This window comes from Ascaphus truei, chromosome 4 (genome assembly GCF_040206685.1).
Source record: "Ascaphus truei isolate aAscTru1 chromosome 4, aAscTru1.hap1, whole genome shotgun sequence".
NCBI lineage: Eukaryota > Metazoa > Chordata > Amphibia > Anura > Ascaphidae > Ascaphus > Ascaphus truei.
This window is the reverse complement of record NC_134486.1, coordinates 366,517,763-366,533,854: the sequence shown is the minus strand read 5'-3', so window position 1 is coordinate 366,533,854 and position 16,092 is coordinate 366,517,763. Positions and strand designations below refer to the sequence as shown.

At 42.5% G+C, this 16,092-nt stretch overlaps 1 protein-coding gene across 7 annotated transcripts in view; it reads right to left on the bottom strand.

The window, feature by feature from the left end:
- Positions 1–7,064: 7,064 nt before the first annotated feature.
- The window catches only part of LPIN1 (lipin 1), a 191,052-nt gene continuing 182,024 nt past the window's right edge, over positions 7,065–16,092 (bottom strand). For 6 of the 7 annotated variants that reach the window (XM_075598377.1, XM_075598374.1, XM_075598379.1 and 3 more), the window contains 2 exons: positions 12,960–13,063; positions 8,716–10,896 (listed from right to left, as the gene is read on the bottom strand). In XM_075598377.1, the coding sequence (XP_075454492.1) occupies positions 10,737–10,896; positions 12,960–13,063 (264 nt within the window). In that variant the 3' untranslated portion in view covers positions 8,716–10,736. Of the gene's footprint in view, positions 10,897–12,959; positions 13,064–16,092 lie in introns of all 7 variants that reach the window. The other variant, XM_075598380.1, reaches the window with a different exon arrangement.

Genomic DNA, 16,092 nt, shown 5'->3' with positions numbered 1-16,092 from the left:
GTACTGACTCAAGGGGATGGAATAGACTTTCTGTCTCTCCAGCTTTTGCTCCAGTTTCAGGGCCTTCCCCTGCACCTGCTCATACAGAGTCACCTGATCTCTAAGCTCTGCCTTCAGCGAGGCTCTGGTGACATGCAGCGTGGCATTTAGCTCCTCATACTGCTCTGTGGGGCGCACTGTGTATCCAGACATTCCTGCAGCGCTTGTACTTCTTTAGCAGCCTGCAGATTTTCTTCCTGCAGAGTTCGCTGCTTCTCCTCGGTATTCTGGAGGTGTGTATGCAGACTTTGTAGTTGATTCTGCAGTCGGTGCTCTGCTTCAACCTTTTCACCTTCCAGAAATTTCTTTATTTTTTACAACTCGTGGAGCTTTTCATTCTTTCCATTGACGTGGTCTGTCAACTCAGAATTTTCTTTTTTTAGTCTTAAATTTTCTCTTTTTTCAGTCTCTGTAAAATTCAGGGCTTCCTTGTAGTCCGCCTTCCATTTTCACACCTCTGCTTGGAGACTGACTGTCTCCTGGCGTGAGACTTCCGTCTCTAGGTTGAGGGTCTGAAGCTCCTTCTGAGAGACTTTGAGATCTATATTAAGATTGACAATAGTTTTTTTTAGAATTGTCAGCTCCTCAGCGAGACTGTGAAGTTCCTTTTTGGAAACTTCCAGTTTTGTGTGGCAGCTGCCGATCTCGTGGTGTGAGGCATCCAGTGCTGTGCGGAGTGTATGAACCTCCTTCTGGGATACGTCCACCTCTGTCTGGACACTGTTGACCTCTTTTTGTGAGGCATTCAGTTCTAGGCGAAGACTGTGAACCTCTTGCTGAAAGACTGTAATCTCCTTCAGTGCCTCCTCATACTTCCGCTTCAGCTTAGCCATCATTTTATCGGATTGCCTCTGCTTTTCCACCATGGTGGCATTAGAAATGTTTGCAGCATCTAGCTCAGACTTGAGATCGTCCAATTCTGTTCCAGATTCAGAGTACATTGCGAGAACAATCTTCTGTAACTCAGCATTATCTTCCCTCTCAAGTTTCAATTGTTCCCGGAGCAGATCAGTCACGCCTGGCAATTTTCAGGGCATTTTTAGGGCTGGCCAAGGGATCGCCACTCATTGGTTCTGGCTCCGCTTCCGTGGTATAACCATAGTTGAGGGTTTCTCACTATTAGCACCGGACAGACACTTCTTTGGGGTACACGACTTCTGCCTTGGGCCCTCTGGATATTCGGTCATCCGCGGGACTAATTCTCCATTTTCTCTAGGCTGCAGGGCATCTCGGACCCCCTTTCTCTCCGCGGGATCTGCGGATGTGTCTGTTCCTTCCACAGTAAGTGAAGAACCGCTTTTCTTTTTCCGTCTTTTTGTTTTGGAGGACTCCGTCCCATCAGGAATACTGGGGTCTCCGTCTTTATTTGAAACTTTTGCAGCTTCATTGTATACGTCAGGCTTTTCTTGCAGTTGCGTTAGCTGACAGAAATATTCGGTGATCTGCTGCTCCCGCTCTTTCTCCGGCCGATCATATTCGTCATCATAGAGAGCGGTCTTTTCGGTTCGTACCGAGTTCAGGCACCCCAGCCATTCTTGGGGTGTTTTGTGGGTGTGACTCGGTTTGGGTTCCACATAAGAGATGTTTTCCTCCTCATCGGACTGGAAGGGCCACTCTTCTGTGGGGTAGGGTTCATTACAGGAACGCCGCATCTTGTCCTCCATTTTGGGGCTACCAGGTGTATTTTTCTTCCTGACCTCAGGAGGCGCTATTGCAGCTATTGCCACTGTTTTTGCTAGAACCCAAAATTGTGGTAGTCCTACAGGTGGGCATATTTTGCTTGTTGAGGTCGTAGCTCTCACAGGCATCTCTGTAGACTTTTTCTTTTTCTTTCCTTTGGTAAGTTTTTAAACATCAGAAATACTGTGCATGCATTCACTCTCATCATCTGAATAAGGCCTGAAGGGACACTGCTTCGTGTGGTGGGGTTCTTTACACCAGGAACATATTTTCTTCCCTAGTTTTGCAGAGTCTGTATTTGACTTCAGCTGGGCGGCCATTTTAAATTCCCAGAATCAGTACCTTGTGTCGGTCACTGTCTGTAAAAGTTTCCCTTTTTTTATTTGTTTTTCTTTTTAAAGAAAACAATAAACAAAGCATAGCTCCTCTGGGGCGCTAACTCACTTCTTGAACCCTTACTACGGCTGGAAGGCAAAGCCCCTTTTCAACAACCATATTACACATTATTGTGATAGGCAAGTAAGGTTTACCTGCTTCAGCAGTCTCTCTCTCTCCTCTTGGGATTGGGGAAAAGAGTCCATCTGTGGTTTTGTGGCTTTCGTCAGTGCAGTGTAGATTTCCTGCCTGGATGTGTATTCCTTTAATTCTGGTCTCTGCTGCATGTGATTCTTTGCTTTGTTGCTCAGGCTGTTTGCAGGAACTATGAAGGCAAAAGCACAAAAAATGTCACAGGTAGTCTCCGGGGCCCCTTTGAACTTCAAGGGCCACCTCTTATCCCAACTTCTGACACCATATGTAAGAGATGTGTGCAGAGGTATTCAATGGAGACCGTTTTTAAGGTGAAATTAAAATAAGGCTTTATTGCGCCTGTCCCTTTTAACACAGCAAAACATATGAAAACAACAAACGCCTATCCCTGTTTAAGGGCTAACTTACTTCCCCAGTCCCTTTCTCCAGGGCTGGAGGGATAATCCCATTACCACCCTATTCCACAAAGTCTCAAGAGATACCTTAAAGCAGGTGTCCCTTCATGGCAGTCTCTGGTAGGTTCCTGGGTCCCCTGTGTCCAGGAATATAGGTCTTTGGGTGTCTTGATCTCAGCAGAGCCTTTCTGCTCAAGACCTCTTTCCTCCTGTCAGCAACCTTGTGTACTGAGGAAAATCTCCCTTCCTGTCTCCGAGGCAGGCTTTTTCTGACACCTCTCATCAGCCAGGTGGTGTTGGATAATTGTCTACCAGCAGTTAACCACCACACTGCTGGATTAGAGGTACATTTTTGAACAGGGATAAGTCCCCTGTTACAGTGCTTAATAGATATTTAATTTTAAACATTTCAATAATGTAACAGGGGATCGATCTCCGGAGCTGAACCGCATTGATTTCAGGTCCGGGGACCCCCTACTTCCCGAGATACAGGCCCTGTTATGGGGTGCCGGTATCTCCTATGACTTGAAATGTCTCACTTCACGTGTTAGGGACATTTCTATGCGTAGGAGATACCGGCATCCCATAACAGGGTCTGTATCTCAGGAAGTAGGGGGTCCCTGGACTTGAAATCAATGAGGTTCAGCTCCGGAGACCCACTGCTACATTTCTGTAATGTATAAAATGAAATAAAACCCCTGCGATCGCCTGTAAGAGGTGCACAGTTAGAGTGACTGATTCAGCCTCTTACTGCGCATCTATTATAGAAAGGCAGACCCCGGTAGGGCTCATACAGCAGAGACCCCTGCTGTGTTAATCTGATGGGCCATTATAGTCTTCCCCGGCAAAATTTGTGCAGATTACGGGGAAATCTCGAAATCTATTTTGAGATTTGTTCAAATAACGGCCGCTGCATCTGTAAATCACTAAAAGCAGCAAAATCCCCAGGTCCAGATGGACTCTCAAATATATATTATAAAAAAATCTCACAATTTTCTCACCATGTATGCTGGAGCTATTTAACTCCTTTCTAGATGGCGAACAAATTCCAGCCTCCATGGCTGCGGTGAACCTAGCCATAATACATAAAGAGGGCCGAGATCCACTCCAATGTGGCAGTTATTGCCCAATCTCTTTGCTAAATACAGATCTCAAGATCTACAGTAAAATTCTTGCAACAGGCTAAATCCCATTTTACGGAGACTGATCCATATAGATCAGGTGGGATCTATCTCAGGTAGACAGGCCTCCGACAATGCCTGGAAGATAATTGATATCATCGAGCATGTGCATCTCACTGGGACCAAGGCTTTCCTGTTGAGCCTAGATGCTGAGAAGGCATTCAACAGGATAGACTGGTCGTTTTTAGACAGAACAATGCAAAGATTCGGATTTGGGGGTCGTTGTCTAAAGGGTGTTAAAGCACTGTATCAGAATCCTACAGCATCAGTCAAACTTCCAGGAAACAACAGAGGCTTAATCAAAATTAAAAATGGTACGAGTCAGGGTTGCCCCCTATCCCCCCTCCTTTATGCCCTGTCAATTGAACCTCTTGTCTCAAATATTAGAAACGATCCAGATATCCAGGGTATCACCATAGGCAACACATATTACAGTTTCCTTATTCACGGACGATATCATCCTAACATTGTCCAACCCCTAAACAACTCTGCCCAATCTTCAATCCCTCCTAACAGAATTCGGCAAAATATTGGGCTATAAAATTAATAACGACAAATCGGAAGCCCTAAATTTGACACTCCCACCCCAAGAAATTAAACTGTTACAACTGAACTTCAAATACAAGTTGAGTTCCTCCCATATTAAGTACTTGGGAGTCAAAATTAACAGATACTATGGCTCTCTTTTCCAATACAACTACCCTCCCCTATTTGATAAGATCAAAAAAGACCTGCAAAACGGAGATAAGTACCAGATATCTTGGATTTGGAGAATAGTATCAGTCAAGATAAATATACTCCCTAGACTGTTATACTATTTTCAGACCCTCCCGGTTTTGATACCAATTTGCAAAGTAACATTTTCCAATTCATTTGGCAGGGCAAAAGGCCTAGAATGGCAAGGTCAGTTAGGTTGGCCTCAAGAGCAAGAGGGGGCATGGGGGTCCCAGATGTATTAAAATACTATCAGGCAGCCGAATTACAGCAGGTTGTGATCTGGAACGCTGGCCTGAAGTTATTTTGCTGGCTGGGTATCGAATCTCACTATTCTCACTATTCGAATCTCACTAGCAAAGTCTCTATGGACCCCTGGGAAACAGGATACAGATACTAAAATGTTCAAATTGGGCCCGATGGAATGCACCTGGAACATCTGGAATAGAACTAAAGAAAAATACAAACTCACATCGCCTCTGTGCCAACTCACCCCTCTATTCAATAACCCAGATATCCCCCCTAGTTTGCGAACCAAAACAATATGTCCAATTCCAGACTAAAAACATTAAGATAGTAGCAGATCTTTTGAATAAGAGGAAGCTTCTTAGCTTCCAAGAACTCCGTAACAAATATGAGGCTCCAGACCTCCACTTGTGTAAATATCATCAATTAAGACATTTTCTATATAAAATATCCGGCACCCTAGCCTTCCCTGAAATCTCTAACTTCAAATCATATTGTCAGAAAGGAATCTATCAGAAGGGGCTGATTACAAGAATATACCTAGGAATATAAGCATTGATAAACACCCCAGATAATAACTATATGTTCAAATGGACTGAGGATTTAAATGTCACTATCGATAGAGATGACTGGGAAGATATCTGGGAGTACGCAGCCAAGACCTCAACTTGCACCACAAGAAAATAAAACATGTATAAAATCCTATTCCACTGGTACCTAACGTCAGACAGGTTGAGGTAGATCTACCCGGAATTCCCAGATCTGTGCTGGAGGGGTTGAGGACAGAAAGGGGGTATGGCTCACATATGGTGGACTTGCCCCGCAATACAAACCTTTTGGCTGATGGTCCAGGAAATTATTAGGGATACAATCGAAATGGCGATTCCAATAGACCCCTTAATATACCTATTAGCAAAATCCAGTAGAGGATATAAGTCACCCCCTAAGACGGCTTATCTCGCTCATATTAACAGCAGCCAGATGCTCAATAGCAGTTGCATGGAAGAAACTTGCCCCCCCTCCAGACATACAGTAGATAAACGAATAAACGAGGTGATGACTATTGAGAAATTAACAGCCTTTATGAAACAATCTACAGACAGACAATTTCTATAGAACATGGTAACTATGGCTTGAAAAATAAGTCGAGACGAGCGAGATTTGTCTTTATCAATTCGATTTAATTAGAAGAAATGTGGAGGGCTGGGTCTGACCCAGGTGCGCTGGAAAAGGAGCTCCTCTCCTCACATAGCCTGGATCAAATTTAACCAGAACGAAATAAGAGTATTCCAGGTACCTACCATGTGGGCAGACTGAGGACAGATTAAAGGGTGGCCAACAGCCCCCCTCCCTCTCCTTTAATTTTTTTCACACTATTTTCTTTTTGTTTGTCTCCCCGAATAGGTTTGCTACTCAGCAGTTGCATAATAATATGTATGAGTCGTCTTAGATGATTATTGAACTCATATCCACATATCAACCGGTTATTCAAACCATTGGAACCATACCGGTGTACTGTATGTGGACACAGAGAGTCGATTTACTGTTACCTGTATGTGATAGCTGCTGTAAGTTGTTGATTTTTATGTGCTGTAAAAACGAATAAAAAAAATTTGAAACAAAAAAAAATCGTAAATCTCTACAAGAACATTTGATTAGTCTCCTTGAGACTTTGCTCGTTGCTAATGTGGCTTTCTGAATGTCAAAGGTTGAATGCTACTGCTGGCATTGATTACTGAGCAACAGGGATTCAATTGTGCTTGTGGAATACTGTAGTTAGAACAGCGTAAAGGTGACCCCTTCCAGGATAAAAGCAATATATCAAGGAAGTCGGAAGGTAGAGATACTGATGCCTATATTTTCTAGTCTTCTCTTTCTATAACCAAAATGTCAAAACCCTCTTAGCATCCAAAGATTAAAAATGCAAACAAGATAGTCTTTGTAACTGAATTTCTCACCAAATAGTATACATATTAGAGGATGCAAATGGTGTTTTTGACATTTGGAAGTACTTCTTTAGATATCAATGTGCTATGGTATGTTGCACATATTTTGCCCCATGTTCTGTATATCAGCTTTGATTAAGGGAGTATCATTTAGCAAGCAGTAAAGGGACATACACCATAATGGTTTAGTATAAAAAAAAATTTGTGACATCAGGGAAGTCTGAGCTGGCACAAACTCAGCTGAGTAAGATCTGTGTCAAATGTAATGCCTATAATCAACAAGTAGTCTTATTTAAGAACAGAAACATGTAATACATTTGAAATCAAAACACGTAGACCTTTGCAACCAATTTTTATTTCTTTCAGCATGTAATTAGTTTTATACATTCGGCACATCAAAATCTTGCTTTCAATCATTTCTCTCATGAAATATGCTCACACTTACAACAGGGTGCATTTGTAAATATGTAACAGTAATCAGTGATACGTGAGAGTTGTTTATCTGATATGGATCCATCCCCACAGCTTACCAGTAAGGGCTGGGAGTGAGACTAATGAATGAGTAATCTACAGTATGTCTTTACCCAGTGTCCTTAACGCTTAGCCATTGTAGATATAATCTATAACAAAGCCATCCAATGCATCAACCTATTTCTCTTCTCCCAGAACCAAAGGAGTGGAAGTGTTACTGTAGTTGGGAACGAGGCTGTAAATACATTAAACTATGACAGTAAAAGTATATGCAATAAAGTATCACATTAAAGCAAAAATATTGGCAATATTAAATCTCCAATCAAGCTCGTTTATACCAACCTACCAATGTGTTTCTTCTCCACCGCCTGTCTCCATATGGTTACAGAAATAAATACCAGCGGTACTAAATAAACTAGAACATCAGAATTTAAGGGGGAAAAAATCATGTAGCCTATAACTTAAAACCCACAAATTGAAACGGCAGTTGTACTCTTCCATGGCTTCTGTGGTGGATATCAAAGCCCCTCTCATATAAACAGATTGAGGGATGTGTATCAAGGTACAAGTTGTCCAGTAAATACTTGAAAAAGTCACATTATTTGTGTAATTGTAAAGTTGCATGTACAGATGTGTCTCCTGCAGCTGGCTATGCATGAGCACTTTAAGGCTACGGCCCGGTGTTGGCGCGTGCAGCTGTGATCCCCGCTCTATGCAGAGCTGCTGGGGGAAAGACAGGGGGGAGGAGGGAGTCGCGGCCATGATGTCACCAAGCAGGTTAACCCTCATTGGCTGAGCCGCCGGGGGCGTGGCCAGCGCTCCGTCGCCAATTCTGAAGACAGTTTTACTGGTCAAGCAACATGGCGACCAAGGCAGCAAGCGTGCCTGGCCCAATTGAGGAGTAGTTCATGTCCCTGCATCGCACGCACAGGCACCGGTGACCTGGCCTAGAAGCGTGCAGGGGTCATTTCAGGATGGCCAGCAGCTTTCCAAAAGAAGATTTGAAAAGGCTGAATGCAAATTCAGCTACTCAGGTGTTCTTATTTTTACAACGTCTAGTGTGTCTTGCTGTTGGCATACTCATAAAATAATAATCAAAATATACCCAATACTTTAAATATGTCTCCCCCCTTTCACTTCATATCTTTTTAACATCCTTTAGATTGATTGCAATCTCTAAATAAAAAGATGTGCTGTCAATTATACTTTGTTCGTGTAATAATATCGCTTAAACAAAAACAGAATTTTATGGAAAACAGATTTTGGATTCTACTTTTTGACCTTACGTTATCACAACATTCCTCGGACACTTGCAATCTTTACACATTTTTGCGGCCTGCTACAATACAGTACATATTAAACAAGTGCACGCAATTTAGACGTTTTCCAGTAATAATATAATTAGCACAATAATTCCAGGAATCTGCCCCAAATATGTTTGATATAGACACCATGCTAAAATGACAGTAGCACCTTAATACATTTCCTTATAGCGATCACTTATTTAAAAAAAAAAAAAAAAAAAAAAAAAAAAACGTGACTGTGTTGGTGTGTGAATGCAAACAACTTGTGTAACAGAAAGCTGCGTTACTATGTAAGCAGTCTATAGATTTTCTTTCATAGAAAGAATATATATACAATACAACATTCCATTCTGTTTTATTAGGCATCAGGCAAGTCACCTCTAAAAATGTGGACGTACATATTTTAGGATTTAGTTATACCAAAAATGCCGCTTAAATGTGAAACGCAATCTACTGGAAATTAACCCTTCGGTTCTGGAGGTATCGGTTATGCACAGCAAAGTAAAAGGTTTCAGGGTCTTCCAGCACAAAAGGTGGAAAAAAATACATGTTAGGGGCATGTAAAGCAAGTCCCCATCTGTGACCAAAAAGTTAGATGATTTTGTATCTTATCTGCTGCCCTGTCAGGGAACAAATGGTTACTAAATAAACAATGATAATAATAATAATAATAATACAGTATTAACCTAGCTTTTCAGACAATTCCATGTCACCGTTTTGCATGTACAGCGCATGAACAAACTGCTGCCTTCTGGTTTAGATAAAGATAATTGTCCTTATTTGGTTTAGATAAACTAAGTGCCAAGAAAAGTTTGCTTCTCATGTTAACCCTCAGGAAATATATGTAATGAAATTTCACAAAAAACGATGTTACTCCTTTTTTTTTTTTTTAAAGGAGTATGGGCAGTATGCAAAAATACAGTTTCTGCATTCCTAACTGTATTAGAAATGGTGCGTTTTCTATATATAATGAGTACCACCATAAAATAAATGTTTGCTGTTAATATTTTGATAAAGTCCTGCGGGACGAAACGCGTTGGTGCGGCTGTTATATACACCCATGTGTGAGTCTATATAAATAAATAACCCTCGATTTTATTTTGGAGTCTGCCCTATATTTTTTCAAACAATTATCCAGTTGCAGTGCATCCTTTGCTTCCCTCCATTTCTATTGATTTAAGAATACAAATATTTCATTTGAAAAGAGCAGCAGTGCTATGTTGTAGTTCTACTTGTTGTCAAATGCGGTGTTGTTGCCATAGTTCAGTGGTTCCCTTTTCCTTCGTACAGAGGAGTTAATTAAACAAACATGGGGATAAGGACACAAAGCTTCATAGTGCTCATTTTTCATTAAAGTATTCAGTACAGCATTTGAGTGTCCAAACTATAGCATGTGACTATGCGGCCCCCCGGGTGACACTTCTGTCCTTGGATGTAAGCTCCGCTATCTAAGGCTGGCTACTCGGCTCAATAAAAAGTGGTCTAGTTACAGGCCCTGCTGCTTCATATCAGATGAATGATATAGATTAGGAATGGCCAACTTCAGTCCTCAAGGGCCACCAACAGGTCAGGTTTTCAGGATATTTCAGATTTAGCACAGGTGGCTCAATCAGTGGCTCAGTCGTTGACTCAGCCACCTGTGCTGAAGCAGGGATATCCTGAAAACTTGACCTGTTGGTGGCCCTTGAGGAATGGAGTTGCTTCCCCCCGCCCCCTGATATAGATACTGTATGAAAGATGCCTGAAATGTTCTTAAAAACCACATATATTTCCTATATAAGAAAACCACCCTGAATTTGATCTATACAAATTAAATATACCATCTTCTCAGTCTAATTACATACACTGTTAACACTAAGAGAATATTACACACCTGGAACTATTTTATCATCTTTCACATTCCAAGGCCTCATAGCCTTGACACCGTTTCAGATTGCAATGGACCCCCCTTTCCTTTCAAGCCTGGGGGGAACGCAAAGTACTACTTTGTAGTATTATAGAACCAGCTGGCAATGAAGAGTTTACAGTATGTAGAAAGTACAAATTGCTAGCGTCACTCAGCGAGTTCTCGTAAGAACATATTTGTATACAAACCTCCAGGAGAAGGGAGGGGTGGGGTGGGGGGGGGGGGGGGAATCCCAGGTGAACAATTTCAAGTCAATACATTGTTCTAGTCTTTTCAGGTGAAAGAGTGAGGGGTAGGAAATGATGCTGGTAAATTAATGTTTTTTTCTAAGATGCTGCAGGATGAATGTCTTGATGTTCAAACGGGGGCAAAGGTTCCCTCCAGTATGTGAACTGGCTGTATGTATCGGAGCAGGGGAAATCCAAAGAATGGCTTCTTTGCAGCAGAGGGAACACGTGATCCACCACCTCGCAGAGTCGAACGTAGCTGAAACAATACACACGGGAACAGTTAGCACCCGAGAAAAATGTACCAGTTCAAACCATTCTCCCATTGACGAGCAAAATTGCAGTCACAATGTACAGGTACGATGAAAGATAAAATGAAGTATCTCCAGCTACTATACATCACAAAAACAAAGAGTAATAATCGCTTTGGAGACACAGAAAAGCAAATTAAGTGGTTGTGACGGTCGGAGGTAGCTGGCCTTCATTAATAAAGGTGAATCCTGGCAAGTTGCCTCTAGAGACCGTGGGTAATGGCCAAGAAGGTTAGCTCTTGGGTCCAGTAAGGTAAAACCATGTATTTGCTGTAACTCTGTTCCCCTTATACTGTCCCACATAGGGTTATAAGCTAGGAACTGTGTGTGTGGGGTTAACTATATAAGCCAGGGGCCAGGTATCATTGCATGTAAAAGTTAAAGTGACCCCTGCTTTTCCACTTTTCCTGTTCCTTTGTCCCAGAGTCCTGAAACTTCAGGAGTGTACGTTTTAGTGGGATATTTTGACGAAAATGTATTCCTTTTGTTTGCAGGAGTTCGGGGAACAAAGTTACTGGAAGTCCCCCTAATTCTCCCCGGCGTGTGAGGAGAGGTGCTGTGAGAGAGGGAGAGACTGCATACAGTATGCTGTCGAGCTGAGCTGTGTGAGGAGAGGTGCTGTGAGAGAGGGAGAGAATGCATATGCTGCCCAGCTGAGTGAGGAGAGGGGCGGAGGTGCTTCCGGAGCTTGGACCAGGAGAGGTATTTACAGTTAAGTTTTAAAATTGGAGTTTTTTTCTCAGCGCGCTCCTCCTGCATCTCTAAAAAGTGAATTGGCAGGTTGCCAAAAATTACGGGCAATACTGAATGAATAATGCCCGGAATTCTAACCAATCAGAGAGCAGGGATTTCAATAATGCCCAGAATTTTACTGCTTTAGCCTACAATGTAGAATAAATGATGTGAGGAATAGTCACCCAGCAGAGTTGGTAGAGATAACAACGGTAAGGAGTAAATACAAAATTATTTACTCGTAGCATATCAGGATAACCATTTTCTATCACCTCTAGTAATACATTTTCAAGCTGTTTGACTGACATATTTCTTTATTTTATAACCCACAAGTACCAGTTTATGTTCTGTTCTTTCTGTAATATATTGCTTTATTGCTATTGTCAGCGTCATCATTATTCAAATAAAATAATAAAACATGTTGAGGATAGACAAGAGTGTTTTACATTTAGAAAAAAAGAGTATGCTCAATGAGCATTTTACAATAACATAGAAAACAGTGCACAATGGGTAAACCATATAAGGCCAGCAGTGCTACTCCCTAACACACCTCCCAGCGCAGGTGTCTTATGATACAGTTGTGCTTAGTACACATAGTCCTTATATGCCATCAGTTTCTATGTTTCCTGGGGCATTGGTTCAGTTCCCTGCAAGCACAATACACAGATGTAGCCAGACTTAATGTTCACGTGGTCGCGCCCCCCAATTATTAACACAGCGGTAGGTCCCATTGAAAATAATGGAACCACCCCCCCACCCCCTCCCTGTTGCAGCAGCAACCTCCCCCAGGGCCTCGGTATTCTAGTGTTTCCCCCGCAGCCACACGAACGGTAAGGCTCCCTACAGCTGGACAATGCACTTCTAAAAAAACATGAAGTTCTCTCTTAAAGAACTATAGTATTCACTTTCTACTTGGACCTTTATTACTTTGGGCAAACCAGATAATCTGCTGTGAAAATAACACAAGCGATATGTTTTATATTTATGGTGGTGACTAATTCCCTACAGTTCGCTGTGTATAACGTTCAGACAATTCATACCGGAGAGACCTTTGAGGGTCTCCCAAATATCTTTTGACGTACAATTTCCCTTGAATAAACAGCTGGCGAATACATTTACAATGAAGTGAACCCGGTGATAAATGCACCATTGTTAGCAGGACTACTTGTTTACTAGATGCTGTTTAGACATTTATAGCCACCGCTTGCTCATTTTTATAATATACCATCTTTTTTATTAATCAATATAGTACATTTGTAATGTCAAACAAGATACTTACGAGGAGATGTTGGTCTTTGCGTGCTCCTGAATAAGTTCTCCTTTGGGATTGACTGTAAATATTCTGTTTAAACAAACTCCAACTTGCTTATATGAATAAACATCCTGTGTGAATAACAAAATATACATTTGTTATGGCGCTGACATTTTAACAGGGGTAATAATAATGTAAATCCTTGCAAATTCAGTAGCTACAAAAAGATTTATAGCTCTATAAATTGGAGCTTGTGTAACCAGTTAAAAATATAATCCAGAAATGTAAAATAAAAGATTCTCTACAGTATATTACTCAGTAATAACAAAGGAGGGAGTAAGTGATATGATACATTTTATTGGACCAAGAAGTAATTGATCGGGTATAGCAGAAATACAGAAACACAATATTATAATTATTTCTTTATCAAATGTTTTACCAGGAAGTAATACATTGAGAGTTACCTCTTGTTTTTAAGTTATGATGACAATTCATGGTTACATGTAGCAGGGTTATACATTATATTTAAAGGCATTGCATGAACAGTAAAATATAATATATGTTATACACGTATGTAACAGTTGCAGATCAAATTAAAATGTGAGAGAGCTTTAGTTTTCAAAGAACATAGACTGGTGACGGCTTTGAGAGTCTCATGTATATTGTTCCATTGGTATATTGGTATATTGTGAGGTGCACGGTAAGAGAAGGAGGAGCGGACGGATTCCTTGTTGAACTTTGGGATCATCAATTGTCTTCTGAAATTCAGATCTCAGGTGAAAAGTGCTGGAGTGAGGAGCTTGTTCTTGCCCAGAAAGTGTTTGAAGGCAAGACAGGAATAATGAACATTGCGCCTAGACTGAAGTAATAAGCTCTTTGAGCATTTCACAGTGATGCGTGTTGCAGTTACATTGGAGGACAAAGCGGTATATTCAGTTGTAGATAGTGTCTAGTTTGTTACGGTGGCTTTGGGGTGCTGTACCATATACTATGCCCCCATAGTCTATAATTGGCATTAGCATTTGCTGTCCCAGGGGTGCGCAAACTGGGGGGCGGGGGCGGTTGCAGAGGCCCTACGCTCTTCCCCGAGGCATTTCAATTAAATGCCAGGGGATCGCGTGAGGCCTCTGCAATGATATACTTACCTTGATTCAGACGCTCTGTGACGCGTCGCCATGGCAACGCAGTGGGGCTATGTGACATGACGTCACACGCGTCAAATGACACAGCGGGCACGTCATGTCACCCCGAGCGTCATTTGACGCAGCTCTAAGGTAGGGAATGAGGGCACCAGCATCGAGGCAGGGAAGACAGGGGGGCGCAGCTGGAAAAGTTTGCACTCCCTCTTCCTATAACGTACACCTAATTTGGCATAGGTTTTTGATGTCAGAGAATCAATGTGCAACCCGAATGTTAAAATGGGAGTCAAACCATATGCCCAGATATTTCAAACTAGTAACAGGGGCTAGGATTGTATTAGAGTTGGTTCTGATCTGTAGCTCTGTCATTGATTGCTTTAGAAATTTAGCTTTGGTCCCAAATACCATTGTTACAGTCTTATCAGTGTTTAAAACCTGTTTGTTTTAGGAAATCCAGTTTCAAGTCTTGAAAAATCTGATTTAAGTATGTGTCCAAGTTTAGAGAGGCTAGGGCTGTGTGCATATAAGAGGTGTGAGGACACAAAGGCATGGACAAGCGTAGTAAAATTCCCTGTGGGCGGGGGCGGGGGGGCGGTTGACGGATCAAGTACTTAATGCTGGCTTTGTTCTTTAGGTGGAACAATGAAGATTTGATCACGGCTGACACCTGATGTTTAAGGGTAAGTCACAGTCAAGGATAACACCAATATTTGCACACAGAGTTCAGTAGCTTGGGGCCCCAAGCTTAAGGCCGGCGTGTTGACCGCAGTCTAGTCTTCCGATGGTGAGCATCCACCATGAGCACTTCTGTCTTATCAGGATTCAACCTCAACCAACTGGAACTCATCCACTCTAGGTGCTCAGATACACATCTATTGAAGACTGATAATCGGTCCTTAGTGCCTGGTACAAATGGCAAATAGAGTTGAGTGTCATCTGCATAGCAGTGATAACACTGGCCATGTCATCTGATTATGTCACCTAGTGGCAGCATGTACACTGTGAACAACATAGGAGATAGGATAGAACCGGTGTGGCACTCTGCATGACAGGGGCATTGGTGCAGAGGAGTACACTCCTGAAGATACTCTCTGTGACCTGCCAGTGAGAAAGGATCTGAACCAGCTTAGAATTGTGCCATCTAGTCAGCAGAAATCCTTAAAGCGCTCCATTAAGATCCCATGGTCCACAGTATCAAATGCTGCAGAGAGGTCAAGGAGTACTAAGATCGAAAATATTTTTCACCTTGGTGCAATAAAGATATCCCACCCTGCACATAATCCAGTTCTCTTTACAAGGGCTTAGATGCAGTAAGCTCCGTTAGACTTCCCAAGTTAATTTTACGTTAATAGTAACGCTGTATCAACTAAAGACAATAATAAAAAAAGGTGGTGTTTTCTTCCGTAAAGGGCATAGCGTTATCTAAAATGAAAGTTAGTGCTAATGATATGCAAAATAGTTGCAAATCTGTCTTACAGACAGTAGGGGGTGCTTAAGGCCCGGGCCATAGAGCACTCAGGCGTGCTGAGGCGTGCTGAGGCGTGCTGAGCCGCGCTGAACAGATGCAGAAAGCCCCTGCATCTGTTATCAGCGCGGCTATAGTTTCTCCCTGCTCATGCGCGCTGATGCGCGCTGAGGAGGAGAAACTCTTCCCCGAGCGCCAAACTGATATTTGGTGCTCGGGGAAGCGGAGGAGCGGTCACGTGACCGCTCCCATCCAATGGGGCTGCAGCCGGTTCCCTACAGAGCCGCCATTACCAGACAGAAGGCATTGTGTGTTGTGTGTGTTGTGTGTATGTGTGTGTGTTTGTGTAGGTGTGTAGGAGGGGGGGGGGAGGGTGATGCCCCGATCGCTGTCTCCCTTCTGCTCAGGTCCCTGCCCCCCTTCTGCTCCGGTCCCTGCCCCCCTTCTGCTCCGGTCCCTGCCCCCTTCTGCTCCGGTCCCTGTCTCCTGTGTGTGTGTTGTGTGTGTGTCTGTGTGCGCATTGTGTGCCTTGTGTGTGTGTTTGCATTGTGTGTGT